General features: G+C 37.5%; 2 protein-coding genes across 4 annotated transcripts; one reads left to right on the top strand and one right to left on the bottom strand.

The window, feature by feature from the left end:
• Nucleotides 1–346: 346 nt before the first annotated feature.
• On the bottom strand, nt 347–11,956 carry LOC106068334 (uncharacterized). The gene is made up of 4 exons (XM_013227667.2): nt 11,692–11,956; nt 7,858–8,164; nt 6,921–7,091; nt 347–5,408 (listed from the first exon to the last, which is right to left on the bottom strand). Exons 1-4 carry the CDS (start codon nt 11,738–11,740, stop codon nt 1,922–1,924), a joined length of 4,014 nt encoding a protein of 1,337 aa, XP_013083121.2. The 5' UTR covers nt 11,741–11,956; the 3' UTR covers nt 347–1,921.
• A 4,833-nt stretch (nt 11,957–16,789) lies between these two features.
• LOC106068335 (uncharacterized) lies at nt 16,790–23,374 on the top strand. Of its 3 annotated transcripts, XM_056041672.1 has the most exons (5): nt 16,791–17,122; nt 17,443–17,493; nt 19,116–19,533; nt 19,747–19,811; nt 21,043–23,374. In XM_056041672.1, exons 4-5 carry the CDS (start codon nt 19,769–19,771, stop codon nt 21,966–21,968), a joined length of 969 nt encoding a protein of 322 aa, XP_055897647.1. In that variant the 5' UTR covers nt 16,791–17,122; nt 17,443–17,493; nt 19,116–19,533; nt 19,747–19,768; the 3' UTR covers nt 21,969–23,374. The 3 variants fall into 3 exon arrangements, with proteins under 3 accessions (XP_013083124.1, XP_055897647.1, XP_055897648.1); XM_013227670.2 differs by lacking the exon at nt 19,116–19,533 and having other exon boundaries at nt 16,790–17,122; XM_056041673.1 differs by lacking the exons at nt 16,791–17,122; nt 17,443–17,493 and having other exon boundaries at nt 18,691–19,533.
• The last annotated feature ends 699 nt before the right edge of the window (nt 23,375–24,073 follow it).

Here is a 24,073-nt window from a genome sequence, read left to right as displayed (position 1 = left end):
CTGACAAGGCCTAAAAAAATAAATGTGAAATTTTTAATTTTTAAATAACATTACAATGAAAGTAGAGTCTTGGGGCTATCTAAAACATTTCATTATAACAGTTAGGTTACGGTAGGTATGTCTGGACATTTAGACATATAAAAAATAAGTATGGGCGCTTTTAATGGAATGTTTAGTTATGTCAATGCCTATCAACCTTGTGGAGACCCCCCCCCTCCCAAACTAAGGGGTCGTGAAGGCTTTTTTTTTTTTTTTTTTAAAGTTAAATTAAGGGACAGATTGTAGTTATAAATGCTTATTTGAGGTTAGGAAAAAAAAAGTGACACTTGAAATTATGTAATGACTTTATTATTTTTCTTCTAGCCAGCGTTTTTGCTGCTGAGCTGTTAGCTCTTTTTGCAGACTGCCAACGAAAAATAGTGTGCTGTTTTCTTCAGTTGTTCAGCACTGCCGTACAGGGTGTTGGTTATGGTGGGCTGTAGTGGAAGTAGGGTCTGCCTAAGGTGAATTAGGACAGGGCATTCAAAGAGGATATGGTTTACAAATTATAAGGGTTGGTGCAGTGTCTAACAGGGGTAGGTGTATGAGATTCATTCTTTTAAGGTGTGTGTTCTGTTCCTAGTTAATACTGGCCACTTAGGCATGGTCATTTCTTTGTACATAGCTCTGCCTGTTTCTCCTGGTTGAGCCACTCCTCTTTGTGATTGTTGAATGTAATGCCATTTCAATTTACTAGTAGTAAGTCTTCTTATACGTTTTCACAAGAGTCGTCTGCAACAAGATTCTTTCGCAGAAATTTCAATAAGTCGTGATTGTACCCAGCTTTCAGCCATCATGTGACAGGCTCGTTACAAAAAGATATTACTACCCGTACTACATGCGACTTGAATGACTCTCACATTTTAGTTTCGGTTCTTTTTTCTTCTTCTCTCTGTAGCCGCCTGGACGCGTTTCTGTAGCTCAGAATGCTGAAATAGTTTGGTAGTGGGGCTCTGACACAGAAACACTTAGAAGTAAAAAAGCTGTTCTTAATTGAGACTCAGGGCCATTTCTTCTTGATGAATTGTAAGAACTATTTGATTGAGACAATGTTAGTATAGTGTAGATTTTAACAGACCAGTGTATCATCTTGGGCTTTTCATGACTGAGACAATGTTAGTATAGTGTAGATTTTAACAGACCAGTGTATCATCTTGGGCTTTTCATGACTGAGACAATGTTAGTATAGTATAGATTTTAACAGACCAGTGTATCATCTTGGGCTTTTCATGACTGAGACAATGTTAGTATAGTGTAGATTTTAACAGACCAGTGTATCATCTTGGGCTTTTCATGACTGAGACAATGTTAGTATAGTGTAGATTTTAACAGACCAGTGTATCATCTTGTGCTTTTCATGACTGAGACAATGTTTGTATAGTGTAGATTTTAACAGACCAGTGTATCATCTTGTGCTTTTCATGACTGAGACAATGTTAGTATAGTGTAGATTTTAACAGACCAGTGTATCATCGTGGACTTATCATGAAACAAATCAGTGTGCTAATTTAACAAGCCTCACTAAGCTGTACACAACTTATACCATAATTTCATTTTGGTTCTAAATGTACATGTTTCTATTTAAGATAATGATATAATAAATAGTTATGGGGAACATTTATAAAGCTGTAGATATCTTTTTTTAATGTTGCAAACGTTCTTACAGAATGGATTCCATTACTTCCTTTTTATACAGAAGTCATTATTCCACACGATACAAGCCATATTAGACCAAGTCACAACTTTATAATGGATATGAATGTTTGTAGATAAAATGTTCGACAACCCAGCATTCTGTATGTCTGTCCCAGTTATGAATGGCGGCACAAGCCCTATTGAATTATGAAGCCCACTAGCCATTGCATTCTCCTGAAGTTGTCCTTCACTTTGTGTTGGCTACAGGCGTTATTACCTCATCATAAATATTGGACTGATCTGGCTGAGATTGGTCACGTGGGCCAAAGATACAATTGTCCTCTGGGAAATTAATATTCAGACAGTCTGTAACCATGTACGCTTTGACGTCATTGGTTTTGTTGAGCGAGTCTTGCCGTGTATCCAGAGATGTCAGGTCTTTAGTACTACTCGCATGATCATGGATTTCACATTTTGGTTGAGTTTGATGTTTCTGACATTTGTTTAGACTTTTGCCTTTCTTTTGTTTAGACAGCACTGGGCCCTTGACAAAAGGAGTTAGATATTCCACACTCAGAGGACGAATAAAATCACACGATTTCACGCGCAATAAATCGGATTTTTGTTTCTGAGATTGTTTTCTTTCACTAACCGAATGATCTATAAAACAACTTTTTAGACTTTTCTTTTGCGAGTGTAACTTAGCTTTCATGTCTATATAAGGCCGGCAGTGCAGGCACTTGTCAACATCAACATAATGAGAATCTTTTGCAAACGTTACACCCTCTTCATAAAGTGAGGAGCTTTGATTGGTTGCGCCTTTGATCATCTTATCGATGCAGAATACTTCATCGCCGCCTTGAGTTTTAGACTTTCTCATGTTGGCGTAGTTCCTATTTTTGGAGATCGAAGTATCATTCACTTTGCATTTTGTTTTAACCTTGGATGGCATTACGTTGGCAGAGGACGAAGCTTCTTTCATGGATTGAGCGTTCACATAACTTAAGTCCCTCGGTTTTAAGTAGCCGTCAGATAATGATTTTCTGGGGTCAGGATAATTTGGCATAATAGTCCGATTGATGGAATGAACAATTTTTGGGTAGTTTACCATTGTAGTGTTTCGGTGTCTTTCTGACTTCTGGGATGCCGGGACTAATATATTTCCCTCTAAACATTGGACAAGAGACTGAACTCGGGAAGTCACATTGTTTGGATGACTTGATTGCTTCTTCAATCTAGAATGATGAATAACTTGATTTTTAACCGCCTCGTTTATAGTTTGAGAAGCATCTGAGGTAAATTTATGCGCAGTGTGCGTTGAATCAGAGTGCAATATGGGCTCAATCTTAACAATGTCAAAGTGTACCGGGTCGTAAATATTTGAAGGGGATCTGGACCTGGACCTGACGGCTAGAGCTTCATAGAGGTCAAGGTACTTGGTGGAATCCTCGGTGTCGCTCAGCTGTTTTACGCTGGTCTGGTCAATGGAGTCCGTGGAAGAGTAGTGACCCAGTGGTGGTGTGAGGGTATCCACACGAGACAGAGAGAACATGTCAACACACCTGGGCGAGATGAGAACTTCAGATGTGCCTAGCGCTTCTATTGGAGGAACGTTGCTTGCACCGGCGCAGAGGTCAAGATACGAAGGACAAGACGCTCTCTTCACTTCAGGAACATCGTTGTTATCATGCGTAGCTGAGTAGTCCTCGTGCTCTCCCATGGTCAGAGACGAAGAGATTAGTTTCTGGCGTGAGCTGCTAAGTTTAGGAGTAGCGAGTCTCGGTCTTAGGGAGGTTGATGGATGCAAGCCTCCAATGTCGCTTAGGATGCTGTTTGCCGGTGATGTTGTAGGTACAGTGTTGAGGTCCGCAAAGGGTACAATTTCAACAGTTTGAAGATGGTCATTTCGGGGGTTGCCAACCACCACTTCCATTCCATCAGTCTCGCCCCTGCTCATTTTCATTCTATTCATGTGTCTCTTTTGGCACTCTTTCAACCGCCGACGTTTTTTAAGCAAACCTTTGCAGGCCAGTGTTATCACTGTAGCCATGATGAACATAGCAGTCACTGAGGAGGCGGACACAATCAGGGAAATAAAGAAACCTGTCCGCTCTTGGGAATCTTCCACTGCAGTGGAGAATGTTGTAGTTAAGCCTTTGCTGGTCGAATCTCCAGCCGAGTGTGTTGGCAGGCTAAGTTTGTTAAGAGAGCTGTGTCTACTCCCATTTTGGTGAGTCCTCGCGTAGCTATTGACTAGTTTTCGCAAATGAGCCGAAAAGTTGGAGAAGGCTTTGGGTTTAAAGCTGCTGTTTAAATCTGTTAATGCATCCAGGGCGAAAAATGAGTCGAAAAGTTGTTGGAAGTCGTTTTCATCTACGTCATCATGGTCGTCTAACGTGTCGTCATCTAGGTCGTTATATTTGTCCAACAGTTCTTTATTCCAGTCTTTTAAATGGGACAAGCCTTTTGTTGTGATTTCAATTTTGGGAGACTTCTGACGATTTCTTCCACCAGGTCTCATGATCAAATCTCCACTTTCTCCATTGGGTTCATCGTCATTAGTGCGTGTATCCGAATGAGGGTTTTGGAGCCAAGTTAGACTCGGCCCCCTGTCTATTGTTGGCAAAGAGAATGTCACTTTGTGTGAAATCTTGGACCGGCCATATTTGTTGGATGAGGTTAAAATAGTTTCGTATTCAGAGTAAGGCACTAAATTGTGAATACAAGACCCAATCACCTTTTGAGCCTTAGCGAATGGTTCATCTTCCTCGATCATTACAACTAAATACCTATCATCGTCTGACTTAAGTTCTAGTAAATTATTTTTCTGTCTGTAACTCAAAGAATATGTTTGCTTTGAGCCGCCATTAAACTGCAGGTCCCATGCAAAGCAAACGGAAGTCTGAGTTGAATTGACAATGTGGAAGAAAGTTGGCGATATTGGAGGCTGCTGGGAAATCACCCTGTAATTCTTGTGCAGTAATCCTTGTGAGTTTGAAATCTTAACTTGATAAGTACCATAATGTTGGGGCCCTGTAATGTTCAGCTGGAGTTTGGCCTCGCACTGGTTCTCGTGTCTGTCGCAGACAACTTTCAAATGGTACACGCTTTCTTTAGACACATCCGTCTCGGCCACGATGTCGACCACAGGTTCCGGGTAGCCGTAAAAACACAAGAAAAACTCAACACTCTGAAATATATCAACCACCCAATCCACTGACGAACTGGACTGACATTTGCTGGAGTGGTTTGTCTCGTACGGCGAGCAGGCTAAATTGAGTATCGCACTGGATGCCACAGGGCTGCCAAACCCGTTAGATGCCTTACATGTGTACTCGCCATTACTCGAGCAAGTAGGGGGGTTGATATCAAACTGACTCAGCTTTCTGTCCAAATCTAACTGGGTAATGACCGAGGAGTTAACATGCCAACTGCTGATTCCATCTTTAAACCACTCGACACTGACCTCAGGCCAACCTTTGACCTCACAGCTGGCCACAAGGTTATGCGTTGTGTCTGCCAGCTTCTGAAAACCGGTGTTCAAGTCCACACCAATTCCGCTTATGTTGACGGAGACAAGAGAGGCTTGGTAAGAGATGCGAAGATCTACTGGTTTGATGCTGCGCCCTGCATCGTTCCTGGCTTGACAGGCATAGAGTCCAGCGTCTGCGTTCGTCAGACCGGTCATCTCTAGAATAGCATCGTCCGAGATTTTTTTCCCAGCCTTATACCACCTGAAATATACATTTGAAAGCTTTTAACAATAAACAATAACCTAAAGCTCTGTGGACATATTATAAGGTCTTGGGGGGGCTCGTAAAGACTTTCCTTCATGGAACAGTATCAGGAAAAAGAAGAATAGGCAGATAGGAGACAACATAAAAGAATGGACGGGCCTGCCATTGAAAGAGGATCTATCCAAGGCAAAAGACAGAGAGGAATGGAGATAGACAAATCTTGCGTGCTGCCCCAACCACTGTCCAACAGACTAGTCAGTAAGGGACCGTGAAGGTGAATAACAATGACAACTATAGCTACATCTGACTGGACTGCTGTCTTTTATTAAACACAGAACTGGGGACTTTTAAAACGTTTATATTAGGCAAATGTCATTTTAATATTTCATTTTTAGTAAACTAATTGTACTTTAATGCTTCATTTTAAAATTAGAAGGACATTTTTGTAGTGGAGTAGCTTACAAATAAAAGTAATGTGACTTAAGTCCTTCCAAGGTTTTGATGTATAGGACTGCAAGCTCTTTCAACAGAAATCGGTCATAAGTGACTTTCACGGCCTCTTCCCAGCTGGTTCCCATGGATTTTAGATCATCTAAACATAACGTTAATTACATGTAAATAATTAATAGATTATTATTATCATCATTATTAATATTATTATTAATTCTTTTCTTTTAATGAACGCTGACAGGAAAGTTTATTTAAGAGTTTATTCATTAGACAATGTACGTATAATAACTGACAGCTTAAGTCCCTGGGTCTGCGACTAAACCGAAAAAGTCATACAGGTTTATCTTAACTCAAATGCATAGACCAGTGATGGCCAAAATACGGCCCGCGGGCCAGATCCGGCCCGCGACGTGGTTCCATCCGGCCCGCCGAAACGTCAGCACTATGTGTAGAAATATAGCTTCCAAACAAAAAAAAAGGTTGAAAAATGATTCCGTTACCTACGTTTGGGCCCTCACTTTTTCTCTGATGGATTGGTGTCATGTAACATTTGTGTGTTTGTGAAATGGGACTCTGAATGTAGAATCTACCAGGAAAAGTTAGCAGATCTTTACTTTTTTTTCAACATATGTATTTAATAAAGAAAGTGTGTCTGTTAAATAAAACAACAACATAAAAAACGGCATTATAAAATAAATATGGCGGCATTCTTGGTTTGAGTCGCGAATAAAAGATTGTTAAACTTTGCTTACATATTGGGGGATCCATGGAAATATTTATCCAAACGAGACCACAAAATGAGTTGGTGTTGCTCACATTTAAATACAGAAATGAAGTTGTTGTCCGACGCGTACAAATATATATAATTGTCAAATAACCTATTAGTTAAGTATCAAATCCATAGGTTTTTACCAAAATAGTTTCAGAACAATTTCATTTCATTTAATAACTTTTTGTTCATGTGGCCCGCGAGATGAGTGTTGGATACTATAATGGCCCGCGGGTCAAATTAGGTTGGGCATCACTGGCATAGACTATAGACAGTTATGTGACACTGACCTATATGCACACGGTGGGTTGCACTGCGCTGTACAAGTCAGAGTGAGGCTGTCGCCTTCTTGTTGCTCTACTCTTCCACCAGGCGTGGTCATGACGCTCGTTCCAGGGCCAAAATAAACATCCACTTGAACGTTGGCCACTCCACTGGATAGCAAAGAGTTGATCTGACACCTTCAACACGGTATTGAAAAAAAAAAAAGAATATGATTGTTAGCGAAACGAAATGAATATTCCAAAAAACACAACAAAATACTCAGAAAGACGCAAAGATTAAAGAAGGCCTACATTTCTTATTCCATATACTAGGACAAATTAGGGGTTGTGTGGCAGAGTGGCATATACATCATATACCGCTTGGCTGCCTATCAGGGGGTCTCCATCCGGAGTTTAGTAGCTTAGCGCTTAAAGGAAACATTTTATTAGCTGTCTAGAAAATGAATGTTTGCAGGACAAAGGAAGAGAGAGTGTCGCTGCATGTAGGCCTACTCATGATGTCTAGTCATTGGCTGATTTTTCGTGTTAACTGATTCTCTTTAAAAACAAAAAAGATAGTTTCTGTGTACTTATTTCTGTGTACTTTGCTGTGTAAAACACAGCTATACAAAAAAGATTATTTTGCCTCGCATATGATGGTATCCAAAGATCTTTTCGCTTCAGGGAAATCTGTAATTGAATCGTAGATCATCGTGTAGACAAAGCGAAGTCTAAACATATTACTAGGCATAAATTACATAAATACATCTGAACATCTCTTGTTTAATAACAAGGACTAAAAATGATCAAAGGCAGCCTTTTATTTAAATAGTAAGACCTTGTCTGTTTGAGGTGAAACAACTAAGGAATTTCTAGCGCTTGATTCACACATTTCTCTTATGCTGACAACAACTCACATCTAGCGCTTGATTCACACATTTCTCTTATGCTGCCAACTACTCACCTATAATCTCCCATGAGGTCTTTGGAGACATATTGGGCATGTAAAAGAATATTTCCTACTCCAGCAGCCTCATACAAGGCTCTTCCATTCCAGCTGTCAGAGAAGGAATACGCTGGGACGTCTGACGTTAGGTCCGCGGTGAAAATTTCGACGAAGTTTTGAAATTGTCTGTCGTAAAAGGACCACGTGACTCGTACGAGCTCGTCCTCGGGGGACAGGTCTGTGACGTCACAACGCAGGGACAAGTCGGTCGTTCTTTCAGTAGCTGGGCCGCCTTCTGCCAGAATTGTAAAACCCGTGGCGAGAACTGAAATCAAGAATGATCGTAGGGCGATTTGAGATTGTAATAATAGCGCCTAGAGAGAGAAATAAAAAACGCGATGATAAAAAAAGAAACTCTCATGACTAAATTGCGCCCGTCTTTATTACCATTTTTAAAATTCCTTTTTAGCAATTGTTTCAGTTCTTGTAGATTATGATTAGGCAAACCCAGTAGAACACAATTCAAAAAATCAAATACAACATACAACATACAATATGCCTACATTGGAAAAACATGCAGGCAAAATTACACATAATATGTTAATTCCCTATACTTCACTATTCATAAAGGATTGTCACGGAATTAAATTGCATGCAACCATTGCAACCCCACATAAAACTCAATCAGTGGCTTGTTGCTATTGGTCTACTTTGGCAACATATCTGCCAGAGGTTTGTCAAGTTGGACTTCGCTTCGTTTTCCATTACTGTATTGAAGAATCCTGTTCAGTGTGTCATCCTGTTTTTTGAGAAAATGATTGATCAGCCTGTAGACATAAGTGTTGTGACCATCATTAGACAGCTGAAATTCATGGTGACGTCCCTCCACTGAATTGTTTGTTCGTGGTAGACAACATTCAGTGCACTGTATACTGGAATTACTTGTTCGTGGCAGAAAGCACTCAGTGCACTGTATACTGGAATTACTTGTTCGTGGCAGAAAGCACTCAGTGCACTGTATACTGGAATTACTTGTTCGTGGCAGAAAGCACTCAGTGCACTATATACTGGAATTACTTGTTCGTGGCAGAAAGCACTCAGTGCACTGTATACTGGAATTACTTGTTCGTGGCAGAAAGCACTCAGTGCACTGTATACTGGAATTACTTCTTCGTGGCAGACAGCACTCAGTGCACTGTATATTGGTCACTTACGGCATATGATTAAACCAAACATAGTAGCAAGATAAGAAATGCAATGGTCAGCTGACCGCCCGACCGCCAGCTTGTCTCATCCTGTTACGCCGACCACCTTTCAGCACAGCCAAAAAAGATTGCTTTTTGCCATAAGGTAGCATACGTGTTATGTGCACTGGCCAGCGTGTAATATACATAGCATTATATATCATTTTATATATATATATACATCATGGGCGTAGCAAGGTTTTTTTTTCGGGGGGGGGGGTGTTTGGGCGAAATTTTATATGTATTTATGTGTGTGTGTGTGTGTACATATTCTTTATTGCATTCTGACCCTTCATTCTTTCGGAAGAATGTGCCTTAGAATAGGTTCTTCCATGAATTAGTGGGAAAATTGTAGATTCCCCGCCATTACTAGCAAGGGGGTCTGGGGGAGCGCTAGGAGCTCCCCCAGCGCGGAGCGAAGCCCCGCCGCCAAGCACTATTTCTGATATTGAAAGCCAACAAAATACATATTCTGAGGTATCTACACTGCATTTTCCTATTAAAAAGTTTTATTTCAAAAATCTAATGTTCTATTCTTACTGACTTAGACCCTCCCGCGACGTTTGGCGCATTTGCCGTCAAGCTGTTTCCATAAAATTGTAGATTCCCCGCCATTACTAGCAAGGGGGTCTGGGGGAGCGCTAGGAGCTCCCCCAACGCTTCGCCCCGCCGCCAAGCACTATTTCTGGTATTGAAAGCCAACAAAATACATATTCTGAGGTATCTACACTGCATTTTCCTATTAAAAAGTTTTATTTAAAAAACCTATTGTGCTATTCTTACTGACTTAGACCCTCCCGCGCCGTTCGGAGCATTTGACGTCAAGCTGTTTCCATAAAAATCTGTCACTGGTAATGTGAAGTGGGGTTCAAACTCAAAACTAAGTCAAAACCCATTTAGCTACGCTCATAACATTTTGAGTGCGTAATTAGCTTTTTTTTTATATTGAAGAGGGGGTTTATCGTAAATTTTGGAGGGGGGTTTAAAATCAAAATCTCCCTTAACTGTGCTCTTGGAATTAGGGGATTTTCGTTTGCATTTTTTTTTTTGTTTTATAGAAGAGGAGGAGTTAACTGCAAAAACCCCAAGTAGGGGGTTTAAAACTCAAAACCCCTGGTAGGGGTTTTTAAACTCAAAACCCCTGGTAGGGGTTTTTAAACTAGAACCCCCCTGGTAGGGGGTTTTAAACTCGAACCCCCCTGGGGATTTCATTTCGTCAACCCCCCCCCCTGGCTACGCCCATGATATACATACTGTCAGCTCTGTTTTGTGTTGCGCTATTTTGTCGAGAACTTTCGCGTTATTTTGCCAGTGCTATTTTGTCGACGCTACTTTGTCGCTCGTTATTTTGTCGTGTAGGCCTAACTATCGTCTAGGTACAGGTTATACATATAGGCTAATAATAGTTCTAGTCGAAACAAAATTGTCTTACTCTATTGTATGAGTATTTTAGAACTAAAGTTTCATTTAAGCCCGAAGGGTAGAAAATTATCATTCCAACAAAAACTTGTTAACAAAGTGATATTAAGGGCAAGTTCTTGACTCTTACAACAAAATGAAACTAGAAATGTGGGGGCGTGGTGATTGAGCGGTTAAGCGCTTGGTTTCCGAGCCTGCGGGCTCCTGGGATCGAATCTCGGTGTAGACTGTGATTTTGAATTTCGGGATTTTTAGGGCGCCCCTGAGTCCACCCAACTCTACTTGGTACCTGAATTTTGTTGGGGAAAGTAGAGAGACTAAGGGCGGTTGGCCGTTGTGACACCCAGCACATTTTACACCGTTAGCCAAAAACAAAAACAACAACAACAACAAAAACCAAACCAACAGATGACCTTAACATCATGTACCCTATAGATCGCAAAAGACTAAAAGGGAGAACTTAACTCTTTTTAACTTTTTGAATTTAAAGGAACGACATTATTTTATATTGGATCATTAGGAGGAAACTGCTCTGCTACTAACCTTTTACGTTTAAAGGTATTTCGATTACCGACTCCAGAAGTCTACAATGGCTTGCGAGCCAAAGTTCTAATATCTTTCAAGTGTTTTGTTCTTTTTGTGGCGAATTGGGTAACAGGTAGACGCATGTATAAGCATGTTAACTAACTACTTTGCTTTATAAGCCTCTTTTGTAAGTTTTTTTTATTAAAATTAAGATGGTATTACGCTTCCTAGATGTCAGAAAAATAAAGTTCCCCTTTCAGAATTTGTGGTCTATAGGTTAGATGATGTAAAGGTCATCTGTTTCTACGGTTAACAAGGGTGTCATGTGGCCAGCACAACGTCCAACCTCCTTTACTTTTCCCCAACTAATGTCAGGTACCCATTAGAGCTGGGTGGACTCAGAAGCGCCCAAAGATCCCGAAATTAAAAATCCCAGTATTCTAACCCGGGACCTCCTGGTTCGGAAGCCAAGCGCTTTACCGCTCAACCACCGCGCATCGCTAGATGTAAATATTTATTTGTAATTATCCTTCTTTTTCTTATTTCTTAGTTTTCATTCATACCAAAGACAATGTCATTTTGCAAAGAACTTACTTCAATAGCACACTGCTCTAATCGAATCTAAATATACAAATTCCTACATAACATATGGAGAAAGACTTACCTGCTAATGTCCAGTAGAACAACAAACAAACATAGATTTTGACCAACATTTTTTGGGGACACTCGTGGCCACGAAATTGTCCAATTAGTTGTTTACATGTTGTCCCTGTGGCTGGACGGACAGTGCAGCTAGTACATGACAGTGTCAATAGTTAGACAGTTGTAATCTCTTCCGCATCCCTACCGACCAGCTTGAAAGACATGTACAGAAGGGGCAAGAAACTCTTTGTGGCGTTGTCTATTGGTGTGGTAGATGAGCGGACTCTCACATCTGAATAAAACAGTCTATTAGATGTAGTTCAATCAATTCATTGTGAAAAGCCTGATCTATTAATTTTTAAGTCTCTATTGCAAAGAGTGAGCTGTACTTATTAAAATAGTAGATCTAGTTGTATTTCAAGATCGAGGTAAAGACATGTAGGCCCACAAAGGCGGCTTCTGTTACATTCAGATACGCCTACAAGGGAAACAAGCAAGTCTTGAGTTCATGATAGTGGAGGGGTAAGGAGGGCCACAATGTCGATGTGTGAAAGTTGATCTAGATCTAGAGAGGATTTTGACATGTATTCAAGCTTGAAAACAAGCAAAGTATAACAAAACTGCACCTTTAAAAAAAAAAAACTTATCTAAGGGGAAGAACGTCACATTTAAAACTATATGATTCAAAACAATTAATTACCAATAATTAATTGAGATTGAGTAATTGGTTCATTGTTTTATAGATGCATGTTTTATTAGGTACAATAAATACTTGTTTTAAGTTTCATCTTGATCCGAGAATGGGTGTGGGAGAAACAACGTGTACAATTATTAAAGGGAACAAAACCCGACATATATAACCATATATGTGAATATTGAAAGAATAATTTCCTTCATTGGTATCACACAAAATAATTAATAACCTGTTATTAATTGACTAATTGGTTAATCTTTTTTTTTATTGATTCTATTGTCTACGTCTATGAATAATTGTGCGAAGTTTCAACTTGATTCGAGAATGGGTGTGGGAGAAATAACGTGTTCAAACTTATTACCAGACAGACAGAGTGACCAAAAAAAGTAACCAATTAGTTAATGAAATAGTCTTATTTAATTAATTTTGCTTTATATAGAGAATGTACTAAGCTAAATAAAAAAGGGCGGGGTAAGATTGTGTAGAGAATTAGGTCATTTGAAAGTAACAATCTATAGCTATAAAAATATGATGAAACCTTATATTGTTTATAAGTACTTGCTAGGAGGCTCAATATCTGGAGTTCGAATTCAGGCTCGAACAAATTTTATTTTTTTAATTGCTTTTGAAAAGGCAGCACGGAAACCTTCTTCCAGATACCCCCCTGAACTCCCCTAATAAGTCCACAAAAGTGATTGGACCTTCTTATCTTATCTTATATAATACAGTCGTTACTTCAAAAGAGAAGATGATTACGTCCTACGCGACATGCATTCAGTCATGTATATTAACCAATGACTTAAATTCTGCCAAGTCACTAGTTTTCCTGGTTAGCTCAGGCAACCCATTCCATGCTCTAATAGCACTAGGGAAGAAGGAGTAGGCCTATTAGTACAATTTTGTCCTAGCATATGGGATGAGGAATGTGACTTTATCTTTGTGTCTTTCTGAGTATTTAATTTGTATTTGAAGATTATGGTTCAGTGTTTTATGTATAATTGCTACTTTACTTTCTGTCCTGAAGACTTTCTAAATTTTGTGATTTAGCTTTAAGGACCTTAGCGCATTGAGCATGGCAAAAGGATAAAAATTGCGTTAAAATAAAACAACTGATAAATAATTGATACAACTTTTCCCAATTGCACACATTTATTATTGTTGGTCTACTTTAGATCTTTTAAAAACTAACTTCACGATTGGTTCAAAATAATTGTCTTTGACATCTCTAAAAAAAAGTTTTTTTTGTAAAAAACTATACCACTTATTTTACTTCTAAATCTTGTGAAAACAAATAGAATTGTAATAAAAATTGAGATGTCACATTATAGAGTCATGTTTCCTTCTTCAAAATAAAAAAGTTTGAGTCTTTTTTATTGATTATTAAGAAAGGAAAAGCATTTTAAAAATCATATACAAAAAACAAGATGGCGGCCGTTACCATGGCAACCACAAAAGTGACACACAATTTTCTAAGGTTTTTTTTATCAGGGTGAGTTACTGTACCAACCAACCAATTTTGATAAGTTTCTGATCAATATTAAAGAAAATAATTTTTTTAGGTGTACCTCCCCTTAACTAAAATAACAAAATAACCCTGTTGTTATTTAAACTAATGGATTAGTGACAACTGACCTCGCAGACACTTTCTTAAGAAGATATTCTCGTTGCTTGTCAGAGGGCGGTACTGATGCGGACCTGCCACATCACCAGAAAACTCCTTAATACACACTGTTAAAGGGACTATTTTTAGCGGCCCCCGTAAGGGGAAAAAGCCGCTATTAGGTTTGTGCAAAATGTCCGTCTGTCCGTCTGTCACACTCAGATCTCGAAAACTAGAAGAGATATGAAAAATATTATTTCATCATTAAATGCGGCTTGAAATGTTTAGGTGCAACGGCTACTTTTGATTTTCTAAAAGCAAACCGTTTAATTTATAAAATTAATTATGCAAGCGATTTCTTCATAAAAATACACCAATTCTAAAACAATTACGTAAATATAAGGGAGGCAATGTTACAATATGCTAACAAAGATGGACAATTTTTGTGTATTTTCAGTATCACCAAGTCAAATATAATTTAAAAATGTACAGGAAATGTTTACAACAAATATAAATAATAGTTAAAGATGTTTTTTCTGGTCAACTAGCTGCTAAAATTAAAAAGAAAACATTTCTGTTTATTTATAAAGGCTAATAATGCACTTTGTATGTAAATATCACGCACATTTTTTTAAAATGGACTTTTTATGCAGCGATTTTCGTGCAGTAGCGTAACGTCGCAACATGATCAGGTGCTAAACCAATTCCTTAAACTTTTTAAAAAAATCAGATTTTATTTATTTTTTGTTTAGTGCCCCCATCCGAATAAAAGAAGATTATTTTTGTGCGTTTTGTCTGTTGGTCGGTCTGTCCGTCACGATTAGATTAAAACAACTAGAACTCTAAAAGCAATTGAAAATCTGATTTACTCTTTAATTTTCCTCCCGTAACATCTCAATAGTTTTAATTATCTAAAAATTGATTGTTCCGGATTTTTTTTTGTGCAAAACTAATCAACCCCAACAAATGTTTGTTTGCTCTTCTAATTTATATTACATTCAATTTCCATGCTTAAACGTTGCAGAAACACATTATCAATAATATGTTGTTCCGTTTTTTATGTAAATAGCATATTAATGCTAAATCAAAATCTCTATACTGACTTATATTTCATTAAGTGTAAAAATGTTCCGGATATTGTTTTATAAAACATGAATTATGCCTAATGATTGTTTGAAATCGCATAATTTACTAATATTACACTTATATTATTTGACAATGCGTCACTATAATTTGGTTATCAATATCAAATTGTTCCGTATTTTCATCTTTAAACAAATTTTAAAAATATCGACAATAGGTTGTTCAGGGCTTTAAAAAAAAGTAATTTACTAGAATTGATTACTGAACATTACTTTTTAGACATTTAATTTTCTTGCTGAAACATAACATAGAAGTTTTGTAATCGATAAAGAATGTTCCGGATTTTGTTTCTTACAAATCGTAGCCAGAAAGTTCCGAATTTTTTAAAAAATCTACTAACACCAAATAATTGTTTGAACTCCCTCTTCTAATTAATAAACAAATAATCTTCTCATTTACGAAATAATGTTTTTACGGATTTTTATGAAAAATATTTTAACTCACTACTCTCTTACAATACATTTAACTTTCTACCTAAAACATTAAAAAATCTAATTATCGTTAATATTATGTTACGATTTTTAAGGAAAACAGAATCCAAACACCAAAGTAAGGTATGAAAATCTCTCCACATGGCTGTAGTACATCTAATTTTTATACGAGACCATCCAAAAAATTTAATTAACGGTATTACATTTATCTGAAATTCTCTTTTTCTTTTACTATTTATACAAACATCCGGAACGATCTATTATATAAACTTTTCAATTGTGTTCATACATAAAAATTATTGCGATGTTTTGAAACGTAAAATAAAGGTTAATCAATTTTTAATAACTTTTAGTTGTTGTTTTTTTTATATCAAGATGACGGACAGACCGACTGACAGACAAAACGCAAAAACAATGCGGCTTTGATCCTCTTTAAATAAATTCTATTAGAACTCAGTGCACCAATGTCTATGAACCCTCGTTAAATATCTCGTGTAAATAAAGACATTTTTTTATGGTACCGGTACTAGCCTAATGTGAGGTAATGGAATTTTTTTTCTTTGACGTCATATGAATGACTCTTTAAATGTAATGCTAAAAGACCACGACATTACCAGAGAATGAATATTTGTTCATTTCTACAATAATAATAAATTGTATTTTTAAAGCTCCGTTAGCAAACAAAATGTCGACTCCAGGCGCTATGAGAACATAACAAACATCAAGGTGAGCGTTAAAAGGGCAACCTATCTAAAAAAGTTTTACACAGTTCAGCCTTGATGTTCTTCTTAAATACAGTGAAGCAATATGCTTTATCTTAACTGAATTGGGAGAGTGTTCTAAACCTTTGATTCATGGACTGAACAAGCCTGCAAACCATTACGTTTGAGGGGAACACGCGCCACAGCTAGATTGGGCACGTCCACTGGCGGGGGGAGAGTGTTAGGGGCGATAGAACTCGGCCGACCGCCCCCCCCCCCATTTCCTGATTAAACTGCGTGTTTTTGAGACACTCATGACTATAATGACTAATTCAAATAGAAAATCTATATTTCTATTATTAGCTCATTATCTCCACATAGCCTACAGTTATAAATTAAAACAATATATTTAACGTTATACCAGCAAAGATAAAAGCTTCATTATGTGTAGTCATTGAAACAGTATCGCAGATATCGTGTGTTGGTTGTTTTTGACCTTGTTAGACGCTCTCCTTGTTTGTTTTTTATCCGAAGCGGCCCCAATGAATGCACGAACATTATATGTAGGCCTAACCTTATATATATATATATAGGCCTATATATAAATGTATTTATTTATTTACAATAAATTAGATAGATAATTAGGAAATTATTGTGAAAATCCCCAACAAGTAAATACAAATGTATAAATATACGAGCTGACATAATTCATTCTATTAATAAAGACATGAGCAACATGCGATTAAAATTAGCATGTGATACAGTCTTCCTACAATATCCTGTAAGCCAAGTGTAAGCTTATCGGACCGGCTGCATGTTATAAATTTGAATGTAGGAAACTTCCTGTTTCTGGCGTCATTGCGAGGTTCTGTTGGGACAAACCGGTACGTATTTCTTTTAAAACATGAAACATGCCAGATATGTCAACAATTTTAGAACAAAAATAATATACATTTAGTTCTACATGGTTTACAATGCCAATATTAGAACTTTTAGAGCAATTGAAATAATAGTAAGCGTTAAAATGAGTGATAGTAGATCATGAACTATTTATAGACTGTAGCCAGAGTGAATGTAGCCAAATGTTTAATATGTTATTTAAATATAATGTAAAATAATGTAATAGTTTTTTTTTTGTTTGGATTTAAATGCATAAAATTTACCACTTAGCTACAAATAGGATTTTCTTTATGATACATTATAGCTGTGAATACTGACGATGATATATATGTAGAGCCGTAGAGGGAATATGAAGGTAAGCGAGTTATTTAATTTAGATTATGTAGTTAGATTGTATTGAAAAACAGGCTTTGTATAATGTTAATAGGCATACGCTGACAAGACGTCTAGACTACACTACAAATAGGGCCTAACTATGTTCTGCAGGACTGCATGGAAGCACTAATTAACATTCAACTGCTGCACTGAGTCTTCTTATCTTACAAAGTACAGACGTTACTTCCAAAATTAAGGTGATTATGTCCTACGCAATTCCTAGGTCAATCTAGTCATGCATGTTAACTAAGGACCTGAATTCGGCCAAGTGAGTGGTTTTCCTGGCTGGCTCAGGACACTAATCCCGAATGGGAGACGACCGCGAGCGACCTTCTTTGGCGAGCTGAAACGAAGACGGCGAAACAGAGCCCCCCCCTCGAAAGAGCTATAAAGATCAATTGAGGCCCAATTTCGCCCTAATTGGCATAGAGGAAATTAAGTAGGTGGCAGCGGGCCGCGGGCGGCCTCTGAAAGATACAGTCGGAGAGCTCTCACAAAGTCCCCTGGTACCACATTTGAGACCCGAAGAAAGGCCCTTACTTTAGGCATGTGCAAAAGACGAAAGCAATCTTAAATAGACGGCCTGCGGACAACGGCTTTGTCTGCACGAGATGAGGAAAATATTCGAGTCGCAACTGGGTTTGCGTAGTCATGTGAAACACTAGCTAACACTCATCCATAATCTTCGGCATCGAAGACATTGCCATTAAGTTAATACTATCATTATGTCAAATCCACGAATCTAAATTTTCAGTTTTTTTTTTTTCAAAAATATTTTTTCCCTACTATTTCTTGTTTCTGTTAACTTTAAGCAGCAGCTGAGGGTCGTTCCACTGAAGAATGTTAGTGCCCAAAGGTGTGTGGTGCTGGCAGGAGGAGGAATTTCATTGGGGACACAGAAAATAGAACATGTGTAGTGCGTTGGGGAAGCTTTGCGGGCAGTCCCAGTCTCCCAGAGTGCCATTCTTTAAGGCCAACAAGGGATGGGCAAAGAAGTGATTGTACAGAGTCTAAATGTATTGTTTGTGGCCAGTTTGATTCAAGAAGGAAAGAGTTAAGGAGGAGGGGAACTTCTAAAGTTCAAGTGTCATAACAGTGAGTGGTTGGGGGGGGGGGGGGAGGAGCGGGCCCTAACATTGAAGACAAAAAAAAAAAAGCCCCGGTAAAAATAAACATTTACCAACTATTTCAACCGTAGTGCAGCACGGGTATTTGCTAGTATATACATAAAGATGACCCACATTGCTTACCAACAGAAGACACCTACTAGCCGCCTACAAACTCTCTTTCTTATCTTGTTAATATTTTCTAGGAAGCTTATTTATTTATATCTCTACGGTAGACGTGCGATAGATAACGTAGTCACTATATTTGTATTGAACACATTTTACTTATGGTTTCCTGTTTTTGTTTATTGTTGGACTAAACAGTTACAGAGTGTCAGTAAAATAATAGTAAGAAGAAACACGATTTGGGGGTCAACTCTATTTAAGCTTTACTTTTAAAAGTTTATTTTGTGCTCCGAAAAAAAAAGTCTGTATGAATCTGCCAAGAATATATCTAGACTCAAAGTATCATACAAATAATTTCATTCTTCTGTAGAGACAACACCAGCACCATTCACTAAATGGTTTAAAGTAAACTTGGAAGTACGAGACCAAGTACCCCAGTGAAACTAGTTGACTTGAGTTGATACAGTTCCGTGTGTCTCTGCCTGGAGTGTTGTTTCTGCTGGTTAGACCACACCCGCATAAGCCATTGGATACATAAAGTGATAGGCTTAACATTAATACCACTAGGACCTTTTGATCTCTAGGAACTTTTAAACTTAGAAATAGATCAACAATCAAGCTAAAGTGGACCTTTGATTTACTGGAAAACTCAACGTATATTCAACTTCTTTTATATTCCCACTGTTTCCATGGTTATATTATGGTATCCTCAGAAACAGAGTTAATTACACATCCATTTCTCTGTATATTTATAAGAGAGTTTGAAATGTTTAGATGATATGTACAAGGTTAGTGCAGTTCTTGCTAGTGTCTTTTTTTTCTTTTTACAAAATCATTTCAAACTATTTAATTTTTAAAATTGGTTATGAAACATTATTTTATTTTAGCACCATATTAACTTTTTTGGAATGAGTTAGCTAATAAATATGTATTTTTCTATAGGCCTATTTTGCTTGTAATTTAAATGTGTATATATATATATATATATATCTATATTGCAGGTAATGCAACGGAAGGATAAGCATGACAGACGACAAGCTTGCTGATAAACGTTCTAAGTATTCTAGTAAGAATGTATTTGAAAATGTAACATTTCAATATGTACATGTTGGACGTGTAGTTTTCTTTCAAGACTTTTCGGTTCTTTTTGTGATTAAGTCTTTAGGGCAGCTAACGTCAATCTCATCTGTTTCTGTGATTAAGTCTTTAGGGCAGCTAACGTCAATTTCATCTGTTTTTGTGATTAAGTCTTTAGGGCAGCTAACGTCAATCTCATCTGTTTCTGTGATTAAGTCTTTAGGGCAGCTAACGTCAATCTCATCTGTTTCTGTGATTAAGTCTTTAGGGCAGAAATCTTCACGTTCAGATTGAAAATAAGGGCCTTTGAAATATTTATTTTTTTGAAGTTGGTAATGGAATTCACTTGCTATAAGGTGAAAGGGGGCGTTAAAATCAGAGCGAGAGCCGTTTTATTTGAAGTGAATAAAAAACGTAATAGGGCTTCTCAAACTAAAGGAATCTGTGAAAGATGACCCTATTTTTTATTCTTTACTCCTGTCAAAGCAATGACTTCTTTATCAATGACTTTTAGCAAGCATAATCTAGCTGCCAATGTTTTCCACTTTGCAAAGCTGTAGAGGGATTCTTCAGATTTTAAAATTAAAACCTTAGCACAAAAGTGTGCTAGTAACTAATTGAAAACAAAGTTGTGCTAGTCACTAGCTGAAAGTACGATTTAACAAAGTTCCATTTTTAAGTATTGCATAACGTTCACAGAAAATTATATGTAAGAAACAAATATACAATTATTTTATGTACAGAAAGACACATGTATCTATGATCAAGTCTTAAAGAAAAACGTTTGTTCTGAGCCCTCGTGCCAACTACTGACACTAACGGCTGTGATTTTTTTCTTTTGAATGTATTTTTGTTTCTTTTACATTACAAGAATTTATGTTTTACATAATGAAAGTTGAGATGATTGTTATATAATTTAATTTTAGTTGCAATGTGAAAATTTTTGCATTTCACACCTATTGAAAGTGAATAAATAATAAAGTAAATTACCGCAAACTGGTCCAAGGATCACCTGTAGCGCTCTCATAAGGTCTAAAATGTCTAAAGGCATATAAAATTATTAGACCAATTACGTTTTCTAAACGTCCGACTAACATCTGAGTGATATATTCTTACTTTTTTTTTGGTAATTATTTAATTGAGATCTAAATATTTTTTTTTGTCACTGATAATAAAACTATAATAAATACGTGACTGCATTGTTTCTTTTCATTGTGTAGGTCAGTTCGAGACTGAGGCAATAGAAGGCGATGAAGCAGATTTACACAAATGTCTTACAACCTGCAACAAGAACCCAGGCCATACAGACTTCATCCCCGTCAGGAAATTTAGCCTCAAGGATTTGCCCGAACCATATCGCTTTGATGATGTGTTTGATTACATCAATGTTTTAAGTGATTTGACAGTCAGAGTACACGTTCAACATGGCTGTGCAGCTAGGTCAGACAATCCATTCAAAGGCAAAGCTCGATTCCGAACCGGAACGGGAAAAGTCTCGAATGTTTGTAAATATGTCGATGGGCTAGATAAATACGAAAGGCAAAACGTTAACAACCGGAAGTGCCCGTGCCCCAAATGTCAACCATCCGACACCCCCAGCCATGTATGGTGGGAGATAACTATCGAAACAGCTGCACATGTAGTTTCTGAGGAAACTGACACGGCCAAGGTTACCCTGAGATTTTTTTTCGATAGCGAAGACAGCCGATTTGTTGTTTTAGACCACGTGAGCATCAGTGAATTCAGTAAAGAAAGGGACAGATGCCAGATAAAATGTGTGACTTGTGATGAAAGTATCGGAAAACGGCTGGAAGATTTAAATGAAAAAATTGACGACCTCTGGCGCACAACTTACTATAAGTACTCCTCTCTTAAAGATGTTGACAGATTAGCCATAATTATTTCTCACCCCCACGGGTGTGCCAAACAGATCAGCATTGGTCGTTGGACTAGCAGAACCAAAGTGGGCGAGTGTTACAGTCAGTTCACCTATACGACTTGCACCTGTCCTGGAAGCAGCGGGGCTTATGTACTTCTGATAGGATATTCTGGCCTCCGCGGGAAGGATCCGATTCTCCACCAAGGATCAGAGAACTCCGGGTTAAATCGTAGTGCAATCGGGTGGGTGTTACCTGCAAAGGTGTGAGAATGTCACCTTCAATTTAGAAAGAAATGATGAGGTGATGCCTTCAATTTGGAAGGATACTATTGAGTAATGAAAACGTCGCCATCAATCAGGAAAGGAAAAAAAAGGATGAAGTGATGAAGACATGAACTCGTTGGATAGAAACAATGAGATGATAAAACGTTCTACCTCTTTATTTTATTCATGATGTGAATGAGGAGTGGATGGAGATTTTTAAACTGTAGACATCAAGATTGTTTAAATACGACGTAGCTTAAATGATTACTCGTCGAGCGTTTACATTTAAAATGGAAATAATAACAATACTTTTACCGGTACACTTTAGATCTGTCAATAACAGTCATGTCGAAATTAGGTCTACCTGATCTTTACCATGAGGTCCTACGTCATAACAGTGAGTGTTTTTAATGAGCCATCTGGCCGTTATTACTAAACGAGTTGTCTGTGTGAAACTTAAAAACAAATTATTATTATATTTGCTCGGCAACTCTTCCAATAATAATCAACGAAAATTAAAAACTTGATTCATTCTACAGAAGACATTGCCCTCAACAATGGGAAGTAACCCCACTGTAATTACAACAACAGGTCTGCTATTCCAGAGGCAGGGCCGGTAGTGCTTTTGGGCGCCTAATGGCGAGAGTTTGAAGGAAAAAAATCGCTCCGCCTGCCTACAATGGAATTGAGATGCTACAGAAGTATCCTAGGTACCACATTTAAAGACCGCATCACAAACGAAGAGATTAGAGACAGGGTTTCTACAGTGATTGGACCCCACGTTGACCTGCTTACTATTGTAAAAAAAAAAACGCAAACTAAAACTGTATGGCCATAATTACAAGGCCTTTGGGGCTCCCAAAGACCTCCCTTCAGGAACAGTACCAGGAAGAAGAAGAAGAGGCAGACAGGGGGGGGGGAAGACAACATAAAAGAATGGAAAGGCCTGCCATTGAAAGAGATTCTATCCAAGGCAAACGACGGAGAGGAATGGAGAAAGACGGTCGACAACTCTTGTGTGTTGCTCTTTAAATAAACCCAATGATAAGCATCGAAACAGATAATGTGTTGGCAATTACGTTATTGAAGTCTGACTTTAAGGGGGCGTAGTCTTACTAGGCCATAGACATAAATAAATATAGACTGGCCGATAAAAGAGTTTTATGAAACGAAAATTTGTGACTTGCAATTTTGTGTACTTTATTATACAACAGTTTTGTTTAATCTCTAAGATTGAAGATCATGCAACTTTTCCGAATTCGTAAATCCGACTACAATAGATATACATGTTTTCAAGTTACATGAAGTTTTTTCCTTTTTCCAGTCTATATTTATGTATGTCTATATACTAGGCCTATACTTCAGCATGTATGACTAACAATTATGCACATTAAAAATATTGTAATTCATTAGTGTGCTACGGTTGTGTTCATATTAAATAGTAGCAAAAAAAGCAATAAGCTGCAGTCAATTGGAAAAGATGTAGTTCTTCAATTTCTACAGAGTCTACAATTAGAGCTAGTGCTGCAGATTTTTGAAAGTGTGTGTCATTGGAATTGTTAAATTAGAGAGAATTTGAGGGGAAATGGTATTGAACTTTAAAAAAAAGTATAGGTCTAGCACAGATTGACATACAATGGAGGTCAAGTAACAGAGTACGGAAATGTTGATAAACTATAGCAAGCTTTTCCAAGGCCTTTTGGTGGACATGTACAGAATAAAGACCTATTGGTCAAATAAACTAATTTTTAAAGAGGAGAAACTCTATTATGGTGCATATTAGTTTTAGCACTGTAGACTTGTTAACAATGTTTACTAAAAGAAATGATTACTGTGAATAACCAATAGAGTATGAATATCTTCAAAAATCATTTCTCTTATCATTTTTTTTTTACTCTTTGGGCCTTGGGCCAGATACACACATTGCTACAATATAAAACTTGGGTCATTAAAACAATAGTCAACACTAACAAGTATTAGAAGGGGGCACAGAATAAGTAATAAAAAGTACTTTGTAAATCAAGGGACACAATCTATACTTTACAATAAGTAAATTTACGGGTCAAAAGATTTAGACCAACCTTTTTCCTCACAGGACATGAGAGAGC

Source organism: Biomphalaria glabrata, chromosome 9 (assembly GCF_947242115.1).
Source record: "Biomphalaria glabrata chromosome 9, xgBioGlab47.1, whole genome shotgun sequence".
NCBI lineage: Eukaryota > Metazoa > Mollusca > Gastropoda > Planorbidae > Biomphalaria > Biomphalaria glabrata.
Note: the sequence above shows the minus strand (reverse complement) of the source record. Positions and strands in the feature narration are given on the sequence as shown.